We start from the raw sequence: 25015 nt of genomic DNA, 5'->3' as shown, positions 1-25015 counted from the left end.
TTCAATAATATAAAAAGGCACAATTCATATTTATACCTTCACTAACTACTAAACTACACATTTTCCAAAAAAAAAAAAACTACTAACTACACAATACATTCCGTAAATAAAGTAAAAAACAAATGATGAACACTATTTGCAGAAAAAAAAAACTTTTACCATTCCATTAAAAGTGGTCGATATTTCAGTTTATGTTGTCCCACTCTAAATTAACTTATTTACATAAATGATAAAAATTAACTCTAAAAAAAATAATATTAGACCTTATCACTTTTAATCAATTTTCACATTCTATTTAATTTATGTGTTCAAAAGTTTTGTGTCACTTATAGTGTGGCGAACGAAGTATTAATCTATGAATTCGACTTTTAAAATTTATGTTTATTTAATAATTAATTAATTAATTAATTACTTGGATGAAACGAGTCAACTTGGACTGATTTTCTTAAACCCAATTTGGGCTGTTTTGATCAATCAATCGGCCCACAGGATTATTGGTTCGACCGGCGTTATTGCGGGTAAACCGGGCGCGAAATGTTTACAAGACGGCTCCGTCTAACCAGGAGACGCCACGTTACCGTAGTATTCATTCGCACGGTACACCGACTGCAGTTTAGCGCTACCCGTAGCAGTAGACGAGTTACGACAAAGTTGCATTCGAATAGAGCGAGAGTTTTATCAGGAGAGACTCATCGGGAACTAAGCTCTCCCGTTTTACTCTGCAATGGCTTCTCTACTCAACTCCGCATATTCACTACGACTATCTTCGAACTATGATGCATTCAATTCCCGGCGAAATCGACGGCTGGCGGCCAATCCGAGCTGTATTTCCATACATAGTAAGCTTATTTTCTTCAGGAAAATATTTGATTGCTGTTTTGAGCGATTTTGTGTTGCCCGTGTGTTCTTATGTTCTAATTTGGTGCGCATTGAGTTTTCTAGAGCGGAGACTTGTAGTTAGAGCTACTGAGACTGATACAGACAAAGGTATGGTGAATTTTCACTATTTATGTTTGTATTTTACGGATGTTTTGGTGGATATGGAGATTTTGAATAGCTGGAATCGGTTGCATATGGATTTAGGTTTAAATGTTTTATTGAGATATTTGGTTGATGTGTGGTAGTTGGAGCCACGGTTCCAGATAAGGCACCAGCTGATAAGGGTTCAAGCTTTAATCAAATTCTCGGTATTAAAGGAGCTAAACAAGAAACTGTAAGTTTATTTTTGAAATATGAATTTATAGAATTTGGTTCTGGGCTTGGAGGTAATGACTGTAGTATAGAGTGTGGGAGTTTATATGTGGTGGTGAATTCATTCATATTTCCATTTTTTACTAATTAATGTGGTGATAATTTAGGACAAGTGGAAAATTCGAGTTCAGCTGATGAAACCTGTTACATGGCCTCCTCTTGTTTGGGGTGTAGTCTGTGGAGCTGCTGCGTCTGGTAATTTCTATCTCTTTCTTGCAGTTTCACTTGGGAGCACTGGCAACTTGAGGTGTTTAGTTGGTAGTTTTATTAATGCAAGGGTGACTTTGGGACCAATCTATAACAACTGCAATTCATGAGTGTAGCATGTAAAGCGTTTGCTGCTATTATTGTCGTATGTATATATCATATTTACTGTTGCAGGCTGTTAATAATGTTTATTGTTTCATAAACTTATTTCAGAAGGCAAACATATAGTGTGCCTAAGCTGAAATTTAATGAATAATAATGTTCCTTATTCATCAAATAATGAGCTGCCTGTTTAAGTGATATGCATTTTCATGATGACTAAACTATTACTCCTTTGTGCTCTTACATCTTATGCAATTACATTAGCCTGACTTTCTCACAGGCAATTTCCACTGGACTCCAGAAGATGTAGCTAAATCAGTAGTCTGTATGCTTATGTCTGGACCTTGTCTAACCGGTTATACACAGGTGCTACACACATATTAACTAGATGTTTACTGATTATGAAACTTCCATATCTGCTCTAGATTTCCGTCTATGTATTTATTAAATTTCAACCTGTAGACAATAAATGATTGGTATGATAGAGAGATCGATGCCATCAACGAACCTTATCGTCCAATACCTTCAGGAGCAGTATCTGAGAATGAGGTAGTACTTTACATTTTAAGTTGTTCTCTGGTATAAAATGATATTGTTCTCCAATACTAAATACATATATCATCAGGTGATTACACAAATATGGGTGCTGCTCCTGGCAGGCCTTGGGTTGGCTGGTCTGTTAGATGTGTGGGTAGGTCTTCAAAAGGATATTTCTTCACTTGCAAATGTCATAGAATCTTTCTGTAATTGCTTTTTCTATTCAGGCAGGGCATAATTTCCCAGTGATATTTTACCTTGCCGTTGGCGGATCCTTGTTGTCCTACATATATTCAGCTCCACCCTTAAAGGTGTTCATCTCATCTTTGACCGTAATTTTATACAATAAAGTTGAATGTTTGGAGAGGGATGAATAAGTAGAAACTTAAATTTCCCTGTTTTGCAGCTCAAACAAAATGGATGGATTGGCAATTTTGCCTTAGGAGCGAGCTACATTAGTTTGCCTTGGTAATTTCTTAACTATGAGTCTTGTAATAATGTGTGTTGGATGTATTAGAGTTTTCTAGATAGCTACAAATGTTTCAAAAATGAAATTGTGTGTTGAGTCCCAACTATGAAGACTAATAGCCATTTTTTAATGACCAGTAAATTAGTTAGTGGAGTTTTTTTTTGTGTGAAATAATTGCCTACATATGAAATTAATATGTCTACGTCAGCAGTAATGTAAGATGTGATGTGAGTGCCATATTTCTGGACTTGATAGTCATAATTTCTGTCAAACACTCAAACTCATGCCATGAAAATGATGCCTTTTCCCCCTTTTGTAGTATGTCTTATGATGTTCAAAATTCTCCGACATATGCTACTTAACACTTTGAAGATATCAATCATAGGTGGGCTGGTCAAGCATTGTTTGGGACCCTTACACCAGACATTATTGTTCTAACACTGCTCTACAGTATAGCTGGTGTATGTGATACCTCTTTTTTCAATCTTGATATGTTTATGTGCTTTTGCATTGAGATGAAGTCTTATATAGATACTGTTTTCTGTGCTTTAGCTGGGCATAGCAATTGTAAATGATTTCAAGAGTGTCGAAGGTGACCGAAAAATGGGACTGCAGGTACCTTTTATGGATTAGTTTGATACATTTGTGCGGTTTACATATTTGCATTCAGGGTGGAAAATACTTGTCATTCTAACTTGATTCCATCGTTCCAGTCACTCCCAGTGGCTTTTGGCTCTGAGACTGCAAAATGGATCTGTGTTGGTGCTATTGACATAACTCAGATATCTGTGGCTGGTAAATGCTTACTATTAACTCAAAAGATAACTTTTGGCGAAGGTATGTAATGACGAGCTTCTGTTTTTTTCTTTTGCAGGATATCTTCTAGGTTCTGGTAAACCATTGTATGCTTTAGCACTTCTAGGCTTAATTGCCCCCCAAGTCTTTTTCCAGGTAGTGATTGTTGAGACCTGACTTTGTTCTGGATTAATTACTTGAAATTTGAATAATTCCTTAAGTTAAAGTGGGCACTCATGATCATACTTTGCCATGTTCAGAATTTGATAATAAGTATCTCTGCCCATAGAAACTCCCATCATTCTTGAAATTACAACAGTGCTAGGAAGGAAATAATGATGTTCAATATCTTTGCATCTTTTCTCTGTTGGACTCTCATATGCTGCTCTAACTCGTGAATGTAACTACGATTTAACACAGTTCAAGTACTTCCTCAAAGACCCAGTGAAATATGATGTCAAGTATCAGGTACATATTATTTCCTCTATATGATTCATGAATACATCCCAGCAGAAAAAAATAGTTGAACCTGAGAACTTTTGTGTGTCGCCTACATGTATTTGAGTGGCTCCATATTCTATTTCAGGCTAGTGCACAACCATTTCTTATACTCGGTCTATTAGTCACTGCATTAGCAACTAGCCCTAGCCAATGATCTTCATGTTGAAGATAACTGTCAGAAACCGAGGGGGACACATATGCTCATTTTAAAGCGATGAGTCCGGACTGCCCATTTCTATATGCTCATGTGCTTAGCTTCCCAGTGAACAAACATTCAGCTGCTGTCTGTTTGTAGATTTCTTCCTAAATTTTATAGTAAGTTATTTTCATCCTTTTAGAAGAAAGGTCCTTTTTATGCAGCAGGGGGAGCTGCAAACATTCTCCTATCTTGTTATAGGGCCTTTTATTAAAAATTAGATCATTTTGTATTCAAACATAATCTTGTGGATCGTTTGTAACTTGACGCTATATTTTCATAACTAAAATTTTTACATAATTCGAATTAGTTCCGATATCCGTCCAAGCGACAAATGGACTCTGTTCTAGTTATTTTTTGTAATGCAAACTCTGTTTTAGTTATTACTTGTTTTACAAACGTTGCTCTTTTCGGCGTTATTGTATGTAATGTAAATAAGCATAATTTATTTGTGCATGCTATTATGCTAGCACACATTCTCCTGTGCACCCGAGTGTACAGTGTCATTTCGATAACATAATAGTGTCATTTCAAATAGTGTTAGTGTCATTTTACGACAGTGTTATTTATATAATATGATAGCGTCATTTGTAAAACAAAATAGTGTTAGTATCATTTCAAGATAGTGTAAGTGTTAGTGTCATTTATGATCCGGATGCATCATTGACAAACATGGTTTTCGTACCTCAATTCCACATGATTTGTTGTCATTTTCCTTCATGTTTTGTTTGCCAATGCGTGTTTGTACCATAATGTTGAGTTTTATGAAGATTTGATGTCTTGGTGTAGTTTTGGAGTAATTTCAGGAAAAATCAAGGATTAATTGGAGGATTTTGAAGATATGAGATTGAAGTACGTCTCGAGAGGAATCCGTGAGCGCAAACGGCGACCAAATCCGAGTCCGGACGAGGGAGAACGGAGCAAAACGAGCGGACTGTGCAAAACGCCCAGTACCCCGCGGTCACCACCCGCGGCCGCGGGGTGGGACCGCGGGTCAGCTGTTCCCGACTCCAGGAGTCACCCGCGGTCACCACCCGCGGCCGCGGGGCGGGACCGCGGGTCCCCTGAGCATCCCCCACGTTTGAAGGCCGCGGACGCGGGCCGTGACCGCGGGAAAAGGGCGGGGCTTCCCCCAAGTGGGCCCCAGACGCGATTTTAGCCCCAAAACTCCATTTTTCCCTTCTTTTCTAACATAATTCACCACACACACCCACTTCATCTTCCCCAACTCTCCAATCCCAAACCCTAGCCTCTATTCTCTACCATTTTTTCTCTCTTCCACACACAAAAACAACACCAAAATCAAATAAAGAAGGGGAAGACTTGGAAAGGAGCTCATCAAGACTACATGATTGAAGATCAAGATTATAGGATTTGTCTATGAATCTCTATCTCTCTATATCTTTATTTATGTTTTCTTATGACTTGAGATTTGCTTTTATTATGAATATGCTTGGCTAAAATCTCTTATCTTAGGGATTAGATTAGATGGATTTGTAATGGATTGATTTCTTTGTTCAATATATATCTTGATTGTGCTTATTGTTATCTTTTCAAGTCCTAGATTTATCTCTTGTATGATTGGTTGGCCACCTTTTGTGCATTTCTAATTTGTGATTTGAATCGGGAGAGGATAATTACAATAGATTAGGAGTTTGATACATATCATCTCAATAAACCGGGAGGTTGAGAGGTGGGTGAGGGCTTGTTGATCTTTTGTGCTCTTGGGAGTTATAGGTTAGAAATTGATCGGGGACGGCAATTATGACCCGTAATCTACTGTTTTAGTCGTCCGGGAGGGGGCTAAAACTAGTGGGGAGATCGCCCTAGATAAGTAGGCCATATCAAGATTTATATTGATTTAGATTGAAGTTCATTACGATCCATCGAAATCTAGTCCCTAGGATAACTTTCATTCGAGTCATTCCCCAATTTATTAACTAAGTTTATCTTGTTGTTATTTTATTTACTTGCTTTATTTAGCTTTGTTTTAGTTCTCAATATCTCTTCATCTTTGGTTTGTCTAAATAGATTGAAAACAACTTATTAATAATATTTAGAAGTTTGAATTCACCAATCCTTGTGGGATACGACCTTGCTTCCCTATGTTGCAACTACACCGTATACTTGCGGCGTGGTGAAAATATTAGCGAACAAGTTTTTGGCGCCGTTGCCGGGGATTGGTTGAGTTTTTACTTTTGATATTGTGAAAAGTTGTTTTTATCTAATTTAGATATTGTTTTTATGTTTGTTTATTTATATGTTTATTTATTTTTGTTAGAGAAAATTGCTCCACAACCGTAAAAGCGGCACCAAAAATGGATGATGGAAGGAATGAGTTGGTTGAGCAACTCCAACTACAATTGGCGTTGATGCAACTTAAGTTGCGTGTTTTGGAAGCCAAAAGAAATTGTAGGCAACCAATGATCCAAAAAGCCTTCCAACCAACACCTTCCTATGGTGAGTATTATGACATGGAGTGCAATGCCATGGAGTGGCAATCACCATTGGAGTATGAGGACCATTTCAATAGTTGGAATTATGAAAATTCTTATTCCACTCAAGAAGGCTTCCAAGGGGGAAATCGATACTATCAAGTGGAGAAATCGAATTCGAAAGACGATCTCCTATAATGCTTCTTAACTACACAAGCTTGGATAGAAAAAAGTCTAGCAAAATCGGAGGTTATGCTAGATGAGCAAAGGAGGTCTTTGGCTACCACTATGGAAAATCAAAAGCGAATTGATGATTTGTGCATGGCCATTAGCCTACGGAATGGAACCTTGTATGAGGAACCAATGCCGATGCTAAGTGAAGAGCCTCAAGAAGTTGAAGAAGAGTATAAAGAAGATGAGGATCAATTCTCCAAACCCCTTGAAGTTGAGAGCCCAACTTTTCCAACGCAACCTCTACAATTCCAAAAAGATGAAGATTTCACAAGCTTTAAAGAATGCAAAGTCAAAAATTTTGTCGATCCTTACCTCGACATGGGCGATTCTATGAATGCTTGCTTCTTTCACTTTTATTTATCTTCATCTTTTGATTTTCACTTTGATTTGTCTAATAAGGAATTGTTTGAGTGTGGTGGTACTCTAGATGGTGAACGAGATTATCATGACGCCCGGGATGTCTCAAGAATTGCAAAGCCACCATATTTTTGGGTCGCGGTGGATGGAGCATGCAAATTTGATGAGAAATGGCCACCGCCTAAGCCTCCACCTCGTTTGTGAGTACGAGACAAGTAACCATTTTCTCCTTCATCCAAACTTATTTATCCTTTGTGTGAAATAAGTTTGGGGGGAGGGTGAAGATGGGTTACTTATCTCATTTATCCGTTGTTTATTTATTTAGTTAGTTTAGTTATGTTACAATAATTAGTTTTGTCTATGTTTTTTTAGCTTTTCCTTGTCTTTTGTTTTTGAGCTTGATTGTTGAAACACATGAGTTGGATGAAATGTGTGTTGGGCTTATGATATGAATGTTGCTTTTGAAAAGAAATTGTTGAGTATCACATGTTGATTTTGCATGTAGAGTTTGAACTTGTGACAATGAGCTAAATGTTGTACCTCCAAGAACTTGAAAAAGAAATGAGCTTGTGAGAATTGAGCCTTTGATTGTCATACATTTACAATCTCATTTTGTTCTTGAGTGTAAATCATTTGAGCATGTGTGTTGATCTCTAGAACTTGCCATGAGTCCTCTCTTGAAAATAAAAGTAGATGTGTTGTTAATATTGAAGTGATTTAAGGCCATCCTTGTTAGCCACTTGACTTAAATTGTGTCCAAATTCTCATATGATCCTAGTTTACCCTCTTTGTGTCTTGTAGCATTTCTTTGAATTAACCAATGATGGGTAGAACTTAGATTGTTAGTGGTTACTTTGATGAAAATGTTTGGGAAATGATTGAAATTGCTTATCAAGCTTTGATTGAGTGAAAATCACTAGTTCCCTATGAGCTTAAAAAGAAAAAGAAAAAAAAAAAGAAAAAGAAATGAAAATGAATGTGAATAAAAGAGTATAAAGGGGAGTGATTTGCCTTTTGAATCATGATCTTGATAAGTATTCATAGGGTGAAAAAGAAGAAATGTGGGGATATTGGTTATTGATTGATTTGAAAAGAACAATGGTGAGTATGACTTATTCAATTTGGGAATTATATATGAGTCACTTTGCCTATAAACACCTCACCTCACCAAAGAGCCCTCATTGCAACCTAAAGAAAAGCCCTTGTTGATCATTATTTATAACACATTGAAGTATAGAGAGTTAGGATAAATGGCAAGCTTATGGTAGATTGCATACATTGTTTCAATTTGAGTGCAAACACGCCCAATCTAAACACTTGAGAGTTGAGTGCATCATTGAAACATCCACATTTGTGAGGATTCAAGCTTGGAGGCCATAATATTGAACTCTTTATCACTTGTGATTTCTTGGAATGCATTTCTACTTGTGATACATTTTTGAAAGATTTTTGAAATTGTTGAAGGCCTTGAAATGACACCAATTCATTCTCACATGTTTGTTATCTTTTATTTCTCTTCTCTTTGTTGTTTGGGGACAAACAACGCTTTAAGTTTGAGGGCTTGACAAACATGGTTTTCGTACCTCAATTCCACATGATTTGTTGTCATTTTCCTTCATGTTTTGTTTGCCAATGCGTGTTTGTACCATAATGTTGAGTTTTATGAAGATTTGATGTCTTGGTGTAGTTTTGGAGTAATTTCAGGAAAAATCAAGGATTAATTGGAGGATTTTGAAGATATGAGATTGAAGTACGTCTCGAGAGGAATCCGTGAGCGCAAACGGCGACCAAATCCGAGTCCGGACGAGGGAGAACGGAGCAAAACGAGCGGACTGTGCAAAACGCCCAGTACCCCGCGGTCACCACCCGCGGCCGCGGGGTGGGACCGCGGGTCAGCTGTTCCCGACTCCAGGAGTCACCCGCGGTCACCACCCGCGGCCGCGGGGCGGGACCGCGGGTCCCCTGAGCATCCCCCACGTTTGAAGGCCGCGGACGCGGGCCGTGACCGCGGGAAAAGGGCGGGGCTTCCCCCAAGTGGGCCCCAGACGCGATTTTAGCCCCAAAACTCCATTTTTCCCTTCTTTTCTAACATAATTCACCACACACACCCACTTCATCTTCCCCAACTCTCCAATCCCAAACCCTAGCCTCCATTCTCTACCATTTTTTCTCTCTTCCACACACAAAAACAACACCAAAATCAAATAAAGAAGGGGAAGACTTGGAAAGGAGCTCATCAAGACTACATGATTGAAGATCAAGATTATAGGATTTGTCTATGAATCTCTATCTCTCTATATCTTTATTTATGTTTTCTTATGACTTGAGATTTGCTTTTATTATGAATATGCTTGGCTAAAATCTCTTATCTTAGGGATTAGATTAGATGGATTTGTAATGGATTGATTTCTTTGTTCAATATATATCTTGATTGTGCTTATTGTTATCTTTTCAAGTCCTAGATTTATCTCTTGTATGATTGGTTGGCCACCTTTTGTGCATTTCTAATTTGTGATTTGAATCGGGAGAGGATAATTACAATAGATTAGGAGTTTGATACATATCATCTCAATAAACCGGGAGGTTGAGAGGTGGGTGAGGGCTTGTTGATCTTTTGTGCTCTTGGGAGTTATAGGTTAGAAATTGACCGGGGACGGCAATTATGACCCGTAATCTACTGTTTTAGTCGTCCGGGAGGGGGCTAAAACTAGTGGGGAGATCGCCCTAGATAAGTAGGCCATATCAAGATTTATATTGATTTAGATTGAAGTTCATTACGATCCATCGAAATCTAGTCCCTAGGATAACTTTCATTCGAGTCATTCCCCAATTTATTAACTAAGTTTATCTTGTTGTTATTTTATTTACTTGCTTTATTTAGCTTTGTTTTAGTTCTCAATATCTCTTCATCTTTGGTTTGTCTAAATAGATTGAAAACAACTTATTAATAATATTTAGAAGTTTGAATTCACCAATCCTTGTGGGATACGACCTTGCTTCCCTATGTTGCAACTACACCGTATACTTGCGGCGTGGTGAAAATATTAGCGAACAATCATGCACCTAGGTCCACCCAAAAATGCCTCTTATGCTAGTGTCATATATATATTAATCTCCCCCCCCTCCCACTTAGGTTTCGTAGTGAAATTAAATATTTTGCGAAATTTAGAATTGTTGAATATATCAATAATTTTGATGAACATACCGATAATTTTATTGAACAAACATTTTGATTTGGGATTCGAATCCTGGAGTGCGAGATTTTCAACAAACACGTCCGTTCATCAAAATTATTGACATGGTCATCAAAATTTAGACACTAAATTTAGGATTGATCATGTTAATTGAGTGGATCTCTCTCTCTCTCTCTCTCTATATATATATATATATATATATATATATATATATATATATAAGTGATTTAAAACTTTTCGGCATGAGAATTAAGGAGAATATATAAATTGGTTAAAAGTGGTAGGGTCTGTACTTTTTTAAGGGTTAATTTTTTTTATTTATGGAAACAGATCACTTATAATGAACGGTTCAAAATGGAATACATGTCTTTTTTAGTAGGAACGGAAGAAGTACATAACATGATAATATTCTATAATAGTTACATAATATCTTATTAATATTTTTTTATATATAAAATAAATAGGAATACATAAAGAAAAAGAAAATGAAATAGTATACAAATCACATAGTACTACTAATAGTATATAGCGTATAATTTGTTTTGAAGTTTTAAATATTTATAATTTGTTCATTTTATTATTTGGAATTTAGAAGATTTTTTTTACTATTTTAATGAAGTAGGTCATTGTGTATCACACGAGAGTTCAACTAGTATTCTATATATGAAATTGTAATGTATATTTGATCAGATAAGAAACACTTGAAGTTCAAATAAAGAAGAGAAAAGACTGCATCAGAATAATATAAAAAACAAGAAATAATTAAGATTGAATTTATCAACAAGCACAAATATACCCTTCTGGTATGATTAATTATTCAACCTACATATGTAGTCTTTGTTTAACCTTAAAACTACAGTTAAATGGAAACTTCATAATCATTTCATTTTGTTAATAACGACCTTACTCAGACAGATAATTATGGCATTTATTTAATATGCATTGCAGGGTTGCTACTTACAAGACTTGGTCCAACCTAATAGTCAACAATAAAGTTATGACTACAAAAAATCTTTAAATAAAAAATCAAAATGACCGAGTTTTGTAGCTTATTTATTACTACTATTATTTTTTGAGGTTATGGCCAAAAAATACATGAACTTTAAAAAAATTTACAATTTTCACATGAATTTATATTTTTGTTGCAATTTTCACCTAAGTTTGACTTTCAACAAAATTGAAGCTTAATTGACAGTCGAAATTAAGTCAAATATATTTAATTTTACTTTTTTAGACCTTCAATATTCTAAATACTCATTATCATCATCAAAAGTTAGACCAAAATCAGGTGAAGTTCCGACTGTCAATTAAGCTCTAATTTCGTTGAAAGTCAAACTTAGGTGAAAATTGCAACAAAAATATAAATTCATGTGTATTTTGGCATTAATTGAAAGTTCGGGTGAAATTTACAACTTTTTTCAAAGTTTGTATATTTTTTGGCCATAATCCCTATTTTTTTTATAAAAGTTTTGTGGCTTATTTAGAACGCAAAAAATATGCTATTTCCTAATTTGGCATACAATATATAGTGAAGTTTCACCCTTTGCAACTCTAAAACCTGGAAAACTTTAAGTCACGTTGCCTTCGTTAATGACCGATTATTATGGTCGTAAACAATGACGATATGTATCTAAAAAGGAAAAAAAAAAGGGAAAAAAAAGAGAGTAAAGACTAGGTAGAGGCAATGATATCCATGAAAAATGTTATGTACATGTGTGCACCGCTCACATCTAACTCTTGTTAATATTTTTTTTTGTTTTATATATTTATTTTAATTTAATACTTTATAAATTATTATTGAAATCATTAATTCTATAAATTGTATAAAATTTAAAGTACGATTTGTTCATATTCTTCTTAACTTCAAATAATTAATGAAAAAAACAAAACTAACCTTAATATTTACGTAAATTATAAAATTAATGATCTTAATAATAATTTATAAAATATGAGAATAAAAATAAATATATAAAATAAAAAAAATAATAGTAACTAGAACTAAACGTGAACGATAGTTACATAAAATGCTCACATAAGGTGATATCTGATATACATATCTTATATCCAAAAATTTAATTTTGGACCTCTTTTTTTTTTTTTTTTTTTTTTCATGAATAAAATCATCGTTTTACGCAATTAAAGTCCAAATTTAGTTTTGGACCTCCTTTTTTTTCCTCATGAATACAAACACCTTTTTACGCAATTATAGTCCGAATTTAGTTTTGGGCCTTTTTTTTTTACTCGTGAATACAAACATCTTTTTATGCAACTAAAAAGTCTAAATTATGAATTTTTTTTTCTCATGAATGCAAACATCTTTTTATGCAATTATAGTCCGAATCATGATTGTAAAGTCGAAGTACGCGGTACGTAAGCGGGATTGAATCCAAAATCTCCCATAAAAAAACGTATTTAAATATTCTAATTTTGTTATTTGAGTTAGACCTTGTTGGCGCATAGTAAACCCTCCCTATATACATTATCACATGTGGAATTGCTGCATCGTATAAAGTCTTCCTTTCAAGTCTTCTATTACGCGACAAATTGACAGCCAATTTCCAATTCTAAAATGTCTGCTAGTTGACTTCGTCTATGGGAAGAGTTTAATCGTGAAATAAGATTTAATTTGTGATTATAATCTACGATAGTTGTTACCATATGTATATTTCAATTATTATTTGTAATTAGATCTATTTATTATACACATCTCTTGATTTTATGACCTTTATTTTTATAAATTACATTATTAAAGATAAAAAAATATACATTCACACAATAGTATTTTAGGTAACTCAAATATTCAATCTATTAATAAGAGGGAAAGTGCTTTTACGATTGACACTACAAAAAACTTGCCAAATACCTACTAAAATTACAGAGGGCAAATTAACTTGCCCTCGGTAATTACTGATTAATTACCGATGGCACGAAACACGGGTCAGATATAGGACGTAAATCGACGGCAATCTCCCCGCCGGTAACCACCGACGGTAGCGGCCGCCGGTAAACACGGCGCCGTCGCTAGTATAAATTAATTATTTAATTATTATTTGTTTGATACTACCAACGGCAGAAACCGTCTGTGATTTCCGACGATATATGGGGGATTACCGACGGCATCGGTGATTTCCGACGATATATGGGGGATTACCGACGGCAAATGCCGTCGGTAAAGTGAGCGTTTTTTTGTAGTGTGATAACCAATTACAATCCTAATTTTTTTCATTGCAGGTTTACTAATGTCATTTAAACCTTCTTATTTTTTCGAGATTAAGAAAGTCATGTATACAATGCTATTTCCTTTCTTTTATATGTGCCACTGTGTGGTATATTTGATGAAAATTAATTAAAAATATATATTTCCAAGATTTTTCCACTCTCTTTATATATTTTTGTAGGATATACAATTTTTAATGAAATTTTTTCTCAGGAGAACTCTCTTATCCTCATTTTCATTTAAATTCATGAAATATTATCTTGAGATATTGATATAATAATATTTTTCATACCATAAAGAACATGGGATATAGGTGGGCTACTGAGCTTATGGTGTTGCTGTCTTTGATTGCAAACTTATCGTTGAAAAAAAAAGAATAAAAAAATATAAACAAGTTCTATCACATTTTAGTGTCTCGCATAATTTTATTTTATGTTCTCTGTAGGGGACAAAAAAAAAAACATGAAAAAATTGTCATCACATCAATACCTCACAATAACATTATCATAAATTAAAATGAAATGAAGGGAAAATAACACTACTACTACTACTACTACAAAAAAAAGTTTTTAGTGGCGACACTTCTTATCATTATATATACTAAAATTGTCACTATAAGTTCTTAGTGACGAATTTTGTGTTTTTCATTGAGTTGAGACTGTATGCACAAACACTAAAAGTATTAGCGACAATATTGAAGTATAGTGACAGGTGAACTTGTCATTGAAGATGATGATGTTGTGACAATAATTAGTACTCACTTCACTATATTTCACTTTTATAGCCACGTTCAATGATCGTCACTGTAGTTCATTTTTCTAGTGACATGAATTATTTGTCACAAGAGCTCACTTATGTAGTCACGCATTTTAATTAATCGTCACTAAATAACTCGATATATAGTCGCATTTGTTTAACGTCACTACAACTCTATCAATTAGTCACATCCATTTATTGTCACTCTATAATTTAGTACATAGTCTCATGTCTTTATCGTCACTAGAACCTCGTCAATTAGCCACATTATATAGTTGTCATTAAAATAATTCGAATATAGTCGCATGTGGTTACCGTCACTAAAGCGTCTTGATTTAGTCACGTGATATGATTTATGCCTAATTGTTCTAATTTTGGGGGTTTACATGCGCATATTTTAAGTTAAATCTTCTGGAAATTGGTGCGTTTTATGGTTTGTTTTATGCTTTTCAGGAGATTTAGGTCTTATAGATGGAAGAGTGCGATTTTGGAGATTTTGGGGGTAAGAATGGTGTTTTTAGGCACACTTTGTTATGTAGAGCTGAACTTCTCTATGAAGGCCCGTGCCAGAGTAGAGAAGCCGCTTCAGAGCAGAGGAGTGCGCTCCAGAAGTCGCCAGCGAAATCCGCTCAAGCCAGAGAAATGAGAAAGCCAGAGCGGAGAGCCAGAGCAGCGAAATGAGAAAAAATGCCAGAGGAATCGAGGCGAGCGCGGAAATGCCAGAGGAATCGAGGCGAGCGCGGAAATGTCAGAGGAATCGAGGTAAGCGCGGAAATGCCAGAGGAATCGAAGCGAGCGAGGAATCACCATTTCTCTGGAGTCAGAGAAATCACCATTTCTCTGGAGTCAGCGAAATCAAGAAGCCAGTGTAGCCAAGTCATCACCAGAGGAGTCAAGAGTCAGAGCAGAGGAGATAGAAGTCCATTACAGCGGAATCGAGAAGCCAGAGAAATCACCATCCCTCTGGCGAAAGCCGGAGCGGAAACCATTCCGCTGGCGATAGCCAGAGCGGAAGCCATTCCACTGGCGAGAACCCCGAATTCGGCCAGGGAGGAGATTATTTCCGGGGACTGGAGAGTTGCCTTATTTTGCACGATTCTATTGCCTTTAGAGTTCTACTTTGCATGGCAACTTTCATGGTGATCCAGAAGGATTTGAAGTCTATAAATAGGGCCATACTTTTCATTGTAAAATATCAATCCCTTGCCCTAATTTTTGGAGTTCTGCCGTGAAGAAGCATCCAGCGCTGCACTGCTCCGAAGCTTAGGAATTTACTTGCTTTTATAGTTTTTCATAGTTTTCAAATTCATTGCTTTAAGTTAGATTTCAATTCAGTTTTTAGTTTATTCTTGGATTGTGATTGCGTGACACAATTACACGTTCGAGACATTTACGGTATTTCGTATTTAAATTCAATTTCTTTCGTTTAATCATGTTCATGTTTTTCATTCATGTTTATGCTTTCGTTTTAATTATGCAATTTAAATTATGCACTTTAGTTTCACGCTTAGATTAGAAGTCTTTAAATTTACAAGTATTTAATTTCACAAGTAGGTTTAATTTAAGTTCTTTAAAATCTTGCCTAGGGTTTAATAGTTTAATTCGCCTAGTTTAATTTTAAGTTCGGTTTTTACTTAAGTTTTTAATTCCAAGTTTTAGTTTAATAATCAAACTCTTTACTGCTTTCTTTTATTGCTTTTTCCTACGATACTACTAAAAGCCCTTAAAGACTTTCCTTGTGAGATCGACTTGGGTTAGCTTACACGTTACAATAGATCTCGTACTTTTGCGAGTCAATCTAGAGTAGTGTTTAGGTTGAGTCATGATACAATCGTCACTACTATTTCGTAATAATGTCACACAGTATAGTCGTCACAAAATATATTTTTTTATTGTCAGTACAAAAATATTACTCCCTCCATCGCATTACAAATGTCCCACTTTCCATAATGGGATGTCCTATTACAAATGTCTCATTTATTTTTTGGCAATATATTCTCCTTCTATACTTAATATTTAAATAATTTTCACCAACCCACTTTGTCTACTTTCTATACGTTTCTTAATTTCCGTGCCCAAAAGTAATGAGACATTTGTAATGGAACGGAGAGAATTTTTTAGTGACAAACCTATTTCAACACTGAAACAAATTAATATAGTGACTAAAAAGAATTCCTATAGTGACATTGATGTGTGTAATTTAGTTATCTATTTCCGTGTCGTTTTGCCGTTGATTTTTCCTTGATATTACCCAAGTTGTTGACATATGGCGCAGGAATTAGATGGATTGAAGATAGATGCTCGTGGGTGGAAGAAGTCGGTGAAAGTCGAGTTTTTTGGTGGAAAATGACGTCCACCAAATTGGCGCCGTTGCCGGGGAGCGGTGTTAATCTAATTCTTTTCCCTTTGATCTATTTTTCCTTTTTATTTTCTTTTGTTTATGAGCAGATCTTCTAAGCCGAACCTCCTCTACGATATGAAGAACTCCTCCGTCAATGCCCTCAACATCAATTCACTAATGTTATGTTGATGCAGTTCTTCTACGATGGGTTAGTGCAAACTGCCCAATTTATGGTGGACAGCACGGCAGGAGGGAACATAGCTCGGAAGACTGCGGCAGATCTGAAAGAGATTTTCAAGACCTTGGCCGAAAGCTCCCAACAGAAGTCAGTCCGTGGACGGAGAGTGAAGGCTAGTGCCGTGACAAATCAGTTCGAGATGCAGCAGCAATTGGCTTCGATTATGCGAGAAGTTCAACAGCTCAAGATGGAAAAGATGGAAAATTCTCCAGTTCAGAGCTCAGCGCCGCCGATGACAACTCAGCCGAATCCAGCTATGCCAATGTCAACTCCGCAGAACCCAGCCATGCAGTATGTTGAGCCGTGTGGTATCTGTGGAGATTTCAGCCATGGAGCTAATGAGTGCCATAGAATGGGAGAGTTTACTCCGGAAGGACAAGCTGAGGTCTATGCAGCACAAGGATTCCAAACCTACAATCAAGTGCAGAACAGACCATATGGCCAGAATATGAATCAAGGTCCACAGAATATAGTTGGAGGATGGAGAGGTCAGCCGAATGTTGGATGGGAAAATCAAAATTTTGGGGGGAATCAATTTCGTCGACCACCCCAAATGGGCTATCAACAACAACAACAGTATTTTCCACCACAGCAGGGGTCTTCTCAACCATACAGACCACAATACCAACAGCAGCAATCCATTCCGCAACAGAGTGCGCAGCCGATTCCACCACAAAAATCCACGCTCGAAGAAACGCTGCAAGCCTTTATGGAGATCAGCAAACAAAGTATGGAGTCCCAAGCATCTACAATCAAAAGGTTTGAAACAACGGTTGGACAACTTTCCGGTGCCTTGAATCAAATTCAACAACAACAGCAGCCTGGGAAGTTTCATGGCCAACCTGCTCAGCCACATCAAGCTCTAGCTGTAACTGTTCTCCGCAGTGGTAAGATGTTGGATAACAAAGCTGATGTTCCAACACAAACCAGAGCAGAGGAACCGTCCCGCCAGAGTAGAGCCAATTCCTCTGGCTTTACCAGAACAGAGCTGCCGAACTCTGCTCAATCCAGACCAGAGCTGCCGAGCTCAGCTCTGCCCAGCTCGACTGATGGAGAAAAGGCAGACCAGCAAAAGGAAGGAGAGAAGGAGAAGGAGGTCAAGCTCCACAAAGCTTCTACACCTTATCGACCACCGATTCCCTTCCCGGGCAGATTGAGCAACGAGAAGCAGGACCAACAGTTCACCGACTTTTACAACATGCTTGCCAAGGTGAACGTGAATCTTCCTCTCCTTGATGTGATCAGAAAGGTCCCGACATATGTGAAGTTTTTCAAGGAATTGGTCTCCAACAAGCGGAAGTTCGGAGACAATGAGAAGATTCTAGTCTCAGAAGTAGCAACCTCAATCATGCAACAATCCCTACCACCAAAGCAGCGCGATCCAGGTAGCTTTGTAATTAATATTGCTTTGGGAAATGGTAAGGAAGCCACGGGTATGTTAGATCTGGGAGCGGGAATTAATTTGATGCCTTACTCTATTTTTCAACAATTAGAGTTAGGTAATCTGAAACCCACTCGCATGTGTCTACAACTTGCTGATAGGTCCGTTAGGTACCCCCGTGGGATAGTAGAAGATATTCTGGTTAGAGTCGGGGATTTGATTGTGCCCGTTGATTTCGTAGTGCTTGAGATTGGGGATGTGCATGAGAATGGTAGAGATCACACTCTGCTATTAGGAAGACCCTTTATGGCGACCACTAACACTTTGATTGATGTCAAAAATGGAACTATTAAAATGACAGTGTTAGGGGAATCAGTGTCTTTCTCGGTGCATGAAAATCGGGCTATGCCTTCTGCCAACTTTATGAATGAATGCTCATATATCGATGCTATTAATGGCTTGGTTGAGAAGGTATTTTTACATGAGCAGGAATGCGTGGAAGTTTACGCTGGATCAGCCGACATGGAGGAATTGGCTAGGGAAGTTGAAGAGTTCAGCGCTGCCCAGCCAGCTCTGCCCTTCAGCAATGCCCAGCCAGCTCTGCCCTTAAGTGATGCCCAACCAGCTCTGCCGAGCTCAGCGCTGGAACTTAAGGAACTTCCCGCCAATCTCAAGTATGTTTTTCTGGAAGAAGGCGAGGAGAAGCCAATCATCATCTCATCTACTCTGACTCTAGAGCAAGAAGCGGCGCTGCTCGATGTGTTGAAGAGAAACAAAGCAGCGCTGGGATGGAGCCTAGGTGACATACGTGGCATTAGCCCAGCCACATGCATGTACATGATCAACCTAGAGGAAGGAGCTGCACCCAAGCGAGATGCCCAGTGACGCTTGAACCCTATGCTGATGGAGGTTGTGCGCAAGGAAATCCTTAAGCTTCTTGCCGAAGGGATTATCTACTCTGTCGCCGATAGTGAGTGGGTGAGCCCGGTGCATGTCGTGCCAAAGAAAGGAGGAATGACGGTTGTGCGCAATGACAAGATGGAGTTGGTGCCGACACGTCCTACCACGGGATGGCGGATGTGCGTCGACTACAGGAAACTCAATGCCGTCACCAAAAAGGATCATTTTCCCCTCCCTTTTGTTGATCAAATGTTAGATCGGTTGGCAGGGCATGATTTTTATTGTTTTCTAGATGGTTTGTCAGGATACTACCAAATCGCAATCACACCGGAAGATCAAGTCAAGACTGCCTTCACCACGCCTTTTGGGACATTTGCATGGAAGAGGATGCCGTTCGGATTGTGCAATGCACCCGGGACGTTTCAACGATGCATGATGTCCATATTCTCTGATATGATTGGTAAATTCGTGGAGGTTTTTATGGATGATTTTTCGGTTTTTGGGCAGTCCTTTCATGATTGTTTGACTAAGATTGATGTAGTGTTGCAAAGGTGTATTGAAAGTGTCCTAACCTTGAGTTGGGAAAAGAGTCATTTCATGGTTACTAGCGGGATTGTCTTGGGTCATGTGGTGTCTAAGCATGGACTAGAGGTCGACAGAGCCAAGGTGGAGGTAATGCAAAAGTTTCCACCCCCTATTGATGTCAAAGGGATTAGGAGTTTCTTAGGTCACGCCGGTTTTTACCGGCGTTTCATTAAAGATTTCTCTAAAATTAGCCAACCTCTATGCAAACTGCTAGCTCAGGATGTTCCTTTTAATTTCGATGACTCTTGCATGCATGCCTTTGAAACATTGAAACTTAAGTTGAGCTCTGCCCCGGTTGTGATTGCGCCTGATTGGTCATTGCCCTTTGAGATCATGTGTGATGCGTCTAACTCTGCTGTAGGAGCGGTGCTAGGTCAGCGTGTGGATAAGATGTTACGTGTGATTTACTATGCTAGTTTAACTCTGAATAGTGCACAAGTAAATTACACCACTACTGAAAAAGAGATGCTTGCTGTGGTCTTTGCCTTAGATTAATTTCGAGCATACATCATTGGGTCTAAGGTCATTGTCCATAGTGACCATGCCGCGCTTCGATATTTGATGACCAAACCTCAAGCTAAAGCTCGTCTAATCCGTTGGGTCTTACTGTTACAAGAGTTTGATGTAGAGATCAGGGATAGGAAAGGGAGTGAGAATCACGTAGCTGACCACCTTTCCCGTTTGGATAATAATCTGATAGACTCGAGTCTTAATTGCATCCCTGAATCTTTTCCTTTTGAGCATGCATATGCATTCACCCTTGACAAGTGCAGCTCTGCCGTGCTCTGCTCTGCCGACTCTAGAGCAGCCAGCTTTCCTCTGGCCAGCTCTGCCGAGCTCTGCTTTGCCGACTCCAGAGCAGCCAGCTTCCCTCTGGCCAGTTCCACAGAGATCACCTCTGCCAGCCTTGCCGAACTCAGCGCTGCTCAGTGCAGCCCTGCGAGCGCCGAGCCCTGGTATGCAGATATTGTCAATTACTTAGCTTGTGGTATTCTACGGCCGGAGCTGACGTCGCAGGAGAGAAAGAGTTTTTTAGCTCAGTGCAGGCATTATTATTTGGAGATTCCTTACCTCTTCAAGCTTGGAAAGGACGATGTCATCCGACGGTGTGTGCCGGCAGATGATCAACAACAAGTGTTAAAAATGTGCCATGAAGATCATTGTGGTGGACACTTTGGGGGGCAGAAAACAGCTCATAAAATTCTTCAATCAGGTTTGTTTTGGCCTTCCATTTTCAAAGATGCACACACTTTCACTCTTGCATGTGATCGGTGCCAGAGAGTAGGGAGTATCGGCCGCAGGAATGAGATGCCTCTCCAAAGCATTTTAATTGTCGAAATTTTTGATGTATGGGGCATTGATTTCATGGGGCCATTTCCTACTTCGCATGGGTTTCAATATATTTTACTTGCTGTAGATTACGTGTCCAAATGGGTTGAGGCTATCCCCACGCGGACATGTGATGCTAATGTGGTGCTTAAGTTTGTGCAAGAGAACATTCTTTTTAGATTCGGATTTCCTAGAGCTATTATTAGCGATGGAGGCAAGCACTTCTGCAACAAGTTGTTTGCAAAGCTCATGAAGAAGAATGGGATCACGCACAAGGTTGCAACACCATACCACCCACAGACCTCTGGACAAGCCGAGACGAGCAATCGGCAGATCAAGGGAATTTTGGAGAAAACGGTCCAGCCCTCGCGCAAGGATTGGTCCGCAAAGTTGAATGATGCTCTCTGGGCGTACAGAACTGCCTTCAAAGGCGTGCTTGGGATGAGTCCATACCGTCTCGTCTATGGCAAGGCCTGCCATCTGCCGGTGGAGATTGAGCACAAGGCTTATTGGGCGATCAAGGCTGCCAGCTATGACTTGAACTCTGCTGTGAAGCAGCGCACGCTGCAAATGGAGGAGTTAGATGAGCTACGCAACGAGGCGTACGAGAATGCAAGGATCTACAAGGATAAAGTGAAGCGACTACATGACCGCCGCATTTGTCACAAGAAGCTTTGCCCTGGAATGAAGGTGCTTTTGTTCAATTCTCGACTGAAGTTATTCCCGGGTAAGCTGAAATCTAGGTGGAGCGGTCCATTTTTACTCAAGGAGGTGTTCGTGCATGGTGCCGTTGAACTATTCAATGAAAACACGAATGAGAGCTTCAGAGTGAACGGCCACCGAGTGAAGCCATATTACGAGCACCAGAGCTCGTCCATGGTGGTGGAGTCTCACACTCTGCACGATCCTCACTAAGGGTCAGATCTGAAGTCGGGCTGGAGACTCTAACTCTAGCGCTTGGTGGGAGGCAACCCACCGTTGGTTTGTTTTTAGTTTTTGTTTTTCGTGTGTTTTCTTTGTTTTCTATTGTTGTTTTGTGTCTTTCCTAAGTTTCGGTTGCTTTGCGAATACTTTGATGCTTGGTGAGCATGTCTTGTTTTCAGCGCTGCAATTCTCATTCAGCCGTCCGCGCTGCACTTTTCCCCGCTGCACTTCTCCGCGCTGCATTTTTCCCCGCTGCACTTCTCCGCGCTGCACTTCTCCGCGCTGCCCTTCTCCGCGCTGCTCTGTCAGCACTGACCGATTCAGCGTGGCACTCTCCACTCTGCCATAGACCGTGAATTCCCCTCTTCACCACCTCGCACGATGCTTCAGTTTCTCAATGCCGATAATCAGGGACATTTTTCTTAACTCTTCTTATTTCTTTTTGTGCCCTGAGGACATGGCATGCTTTAAGTGTGTGTGGGGGGTGTTTTATTGGGTGTTTTATTGTGTTTATGCTTTCAATTGGGCGAGATTAGTCTGTCTATGCTTAGTTTTTGGTCTCAAATCTTGCTAATTTTTATGAATTTGTGGAAGAGTAGATGGTTTTCAATGCGAATTTCGGGTTTGTGAATGAATGGTGGTTATTATTGTTTTACTGTTGATATGTGTTTCTTGTTTGTGCAAAGAATTTGAGTTTTGTTGCAACATGATTGTAAGTTAGTAAAACGTGATTTGTCCGGTAGATGCTAGAAGGAGTGTTGTCATTGTGATTACCTACGATCGTATCTTATTTGTGAAAATGTTGGACGAATTGCCAACTTCAAAATTGCTAGCTCTGAAACATCTGGCCTGTTCTGAAAAATGTGATAGCTCCGAGTCTCTGCTCCTCTAGTCTAACTATGAGCATGGGAAACCACGTGAAAAGACTTTGGATTACATCCAAATGGTTTTTATTTCACGAATTATGGCTCAACTGTCGAAAATCTCAATCACACAAAGTGTGAAAAAATGGTGATATTGATTATAAAGGTGATCACATTAGAGAATTCACTTCTAGCGGAGAATTGGGTCTGATCGAATTGCCTACATTACTGTTTTGTTGCTTCTTAAACTTTGAGTTACTTGCATGATCGAGAGATGTGTATTGATTGTAAAATTTTAAATTGACTTTGAGAATGTTGGATGAAAATTAGCATTGTTGAAATCAATCTCTTCCTAGGATTCATATGGATTTTGCTTGAGGACAAGCAAAAGGCTAAGTGTGTGGGGGTTGATTTATGCCTAATTGTTCTAATTTTGGGGGTTTACATGCGCATATTTTAAGTTAAATCTTCTGGAAATTGGTGCGTTTTATGGTTTGTTTTATGCTTTTCAGGAGATTTAGGTCTTATAGATGGAAGAGTGCGATTTTGGAGATTTTGGGGGTAAGAATGGTGTTTTTAGGCACACTTTGTTATGCAGAGCTGAACTTCTCTATGAAGGCCCGTGCCAGAGTAGAGAAGCCCGCTTCAGAGCAGAGGAGTGCGCTCCAGAAGTCGCCAGCGAAATCCGCTCAAGCCAGAGAAATGAGAAAGCCAGAGCGGAGAGCCAGAGCAGCGAAATGAGAAAAAATGCCAGAGGAATCGAGGCAAGCGCGGAAATGCCAGAGGAATCGAGGCGAGCGCGGAAATGTCAGAGGAATCGAGGCAAGCGCGGAAATGCCAGAGGAATCGAAGCGAGCGAGGAATCGCCAGAGAAATCACTTCGCTACTGGAAACATAAGTGTCAGAGGAATCGCTATGCCAGAGGAATCAAACGCCAGAGAAATCACCATTTCTCTGGAGTCAGAGAAATCACCATTTCTCTGGAGTCAGCGAAATCAAGAAGCCAGTGTAGCCAAGTCATCACCAGAGGAGTCAAGAGTCAGAGCAGAGAAGATAGAAGTCTATTATAGCGGAATCGAGAAGCCAGAGAAATCACCATCCCTCTGGCGAAAGCCGGAGCGGAAACCATTCCGCTGGCGACCCATTCCGCTGGCGAGAACCCCGAATTCGGCCAGGGAGGAGATTATTTCCGGGGCGCGCGTCAAAGCTGGAGAGTTGCCTTATTTTGCACGATTCTATTGCCTTTAGAGTTCTACTTTGCATGGCAACTTTCATGGTGATCCAGAAGGATTTGAAGTCTATAAATAGGGCCATACTTTTCATTGTAAAATATCAATCCCTTGCCCTAATTTTTGGAGTTCTGCCGTGAAGAAGCATCCAGCGCTGCACTGCTCCGAAGCTTAGGAATTTACTTGCTTTCATAGTTTTTCATAGTTTTCAAATTCATTGCTTTAAGTTAGATTTCAATTCAGTTTTTAGTTTATTCTTGGATTGTGATTGCGTGACACAATTACACGTTCAAGACATTTACGGTATTTCGTATTTAAATTTAATTTCTTTCGTTTAATCATGTTCATGTTTTTCATTCATGTTTATGCTTTCGTTTTAATTATGCAATTTAAATTATGCACTTTAGTTTCACGCTTAGATTAGAAGTCTTTAAATTTACAAGTATTTAATTTCATAAGTTGGTTTAATTTAAGTTCTTTAAAATCTTGCCTAGGGTTTAATAGTTTAATTCGCCTAGTTTAATTTTAAGTTCGGTTTTTACTTAAGTTTTTAATTCCAAGTTTTAGTTTAATAATCAAACTCTTTACTGCTTTCTTTTATTGCTTTTTCCTACGATACTACTAAAAGCCCTTAAAGACTTTCCTTGTGAGATCGACTTGGGTTAGCTTACACGTTACAATAGATCTTGTACTTTTGCGAGTCAATCTAGAGTAGTGTTTAGGTTGAGTCATGATACAATCGTCACTACTATTTCGTAATAATGTCACACAGTATAGTCGTCACAAAATATATTTTTTTATTGTCAGTACAAAAATATTACTCCCTCCATCGCATTACAAATGTCCCACTTTCCATAATGGGATGTCCTATTACAAATGTCTCATTTATTTTTTGGCAATATATTCTCCTTCTATACTTAATATTTAAATAATTTTCACCAACCCACTTTGTCTACTTTCTATACATTTCTTAA

General features: G+C 38.5%; 1 protein-coding gene across 2 annotated transcripts; it reads left to right on the top strand.

Annotated features, from left to right (window-relative positions):
• Positions 1-547: 547 nt before the first annotated feature.
• Positions 548-4367, top strand: LOC131002620 (chlorophyll synthase, chloroplastic). 2 transcript variants are annotated; one of them, XM_057929080.1, is made up of 15 exons: positions 548-839; positions 943-987; positions 1125-1213; positions 1359-1446; positions 1841-1926; positions 2023-2109; positions 2186-2251; positions 2325-2408; positions 2504-2565; positions 2952-3027; positions 3119-3181; positions 3280-3361; positions 3441-3517; positions 3782-3829; positions 3948-4367. In XM_057929080.1, the coding sequence occupies exons 1-15, from the start codon at positions 725-727 to the stop codon at positions 4014-4016; spliced, it is 1137 nt and encodes a 378-aa protein (XP_057785063.1). In that variant the 5' UTR covers positions 548-724; the 3' UTR covers positions 4017-4367. The 2 variants fall into 2 exon arrangements, with proteins under 2 accessions (XP_057785063.1, XP_057785064.1); XM_057929081.1 differs by lacking the exon at positions 2186-2251 and having other exon boundaries at positions 577-839; positions 2023-2139; positions 2295-2408.
• Positions 4368-25015: the final 20648 nt, after the last annotated feature.

The sequence above is a fragment of the Salvia miltiorrhiza genome, unplaced genomic scaffold (genome assembly GCF_028751815.1).
Source record: "Salvia miltiorrhiza cultivar Shanhuang (shh) unplaced genomic scaffold, IMPLAD_Smil_shh fragScaff_scaffold_156_1, whole genome shotgun sequence".
In the NCBI taxonomy this organism is placed as follows: domain Eukaryota; kingdom Viridiplantae; phylum Streptophyta; class Magnoliopsida; order Lamiales; family Lamiaceae; genus Salvia; species Salvia miltiorrhiza.
The sequence above is the reverse complement of the archived record's forward strand: the minus strand, read 5'-3'. Positions and strand labels throughout refer to the sequence as shown.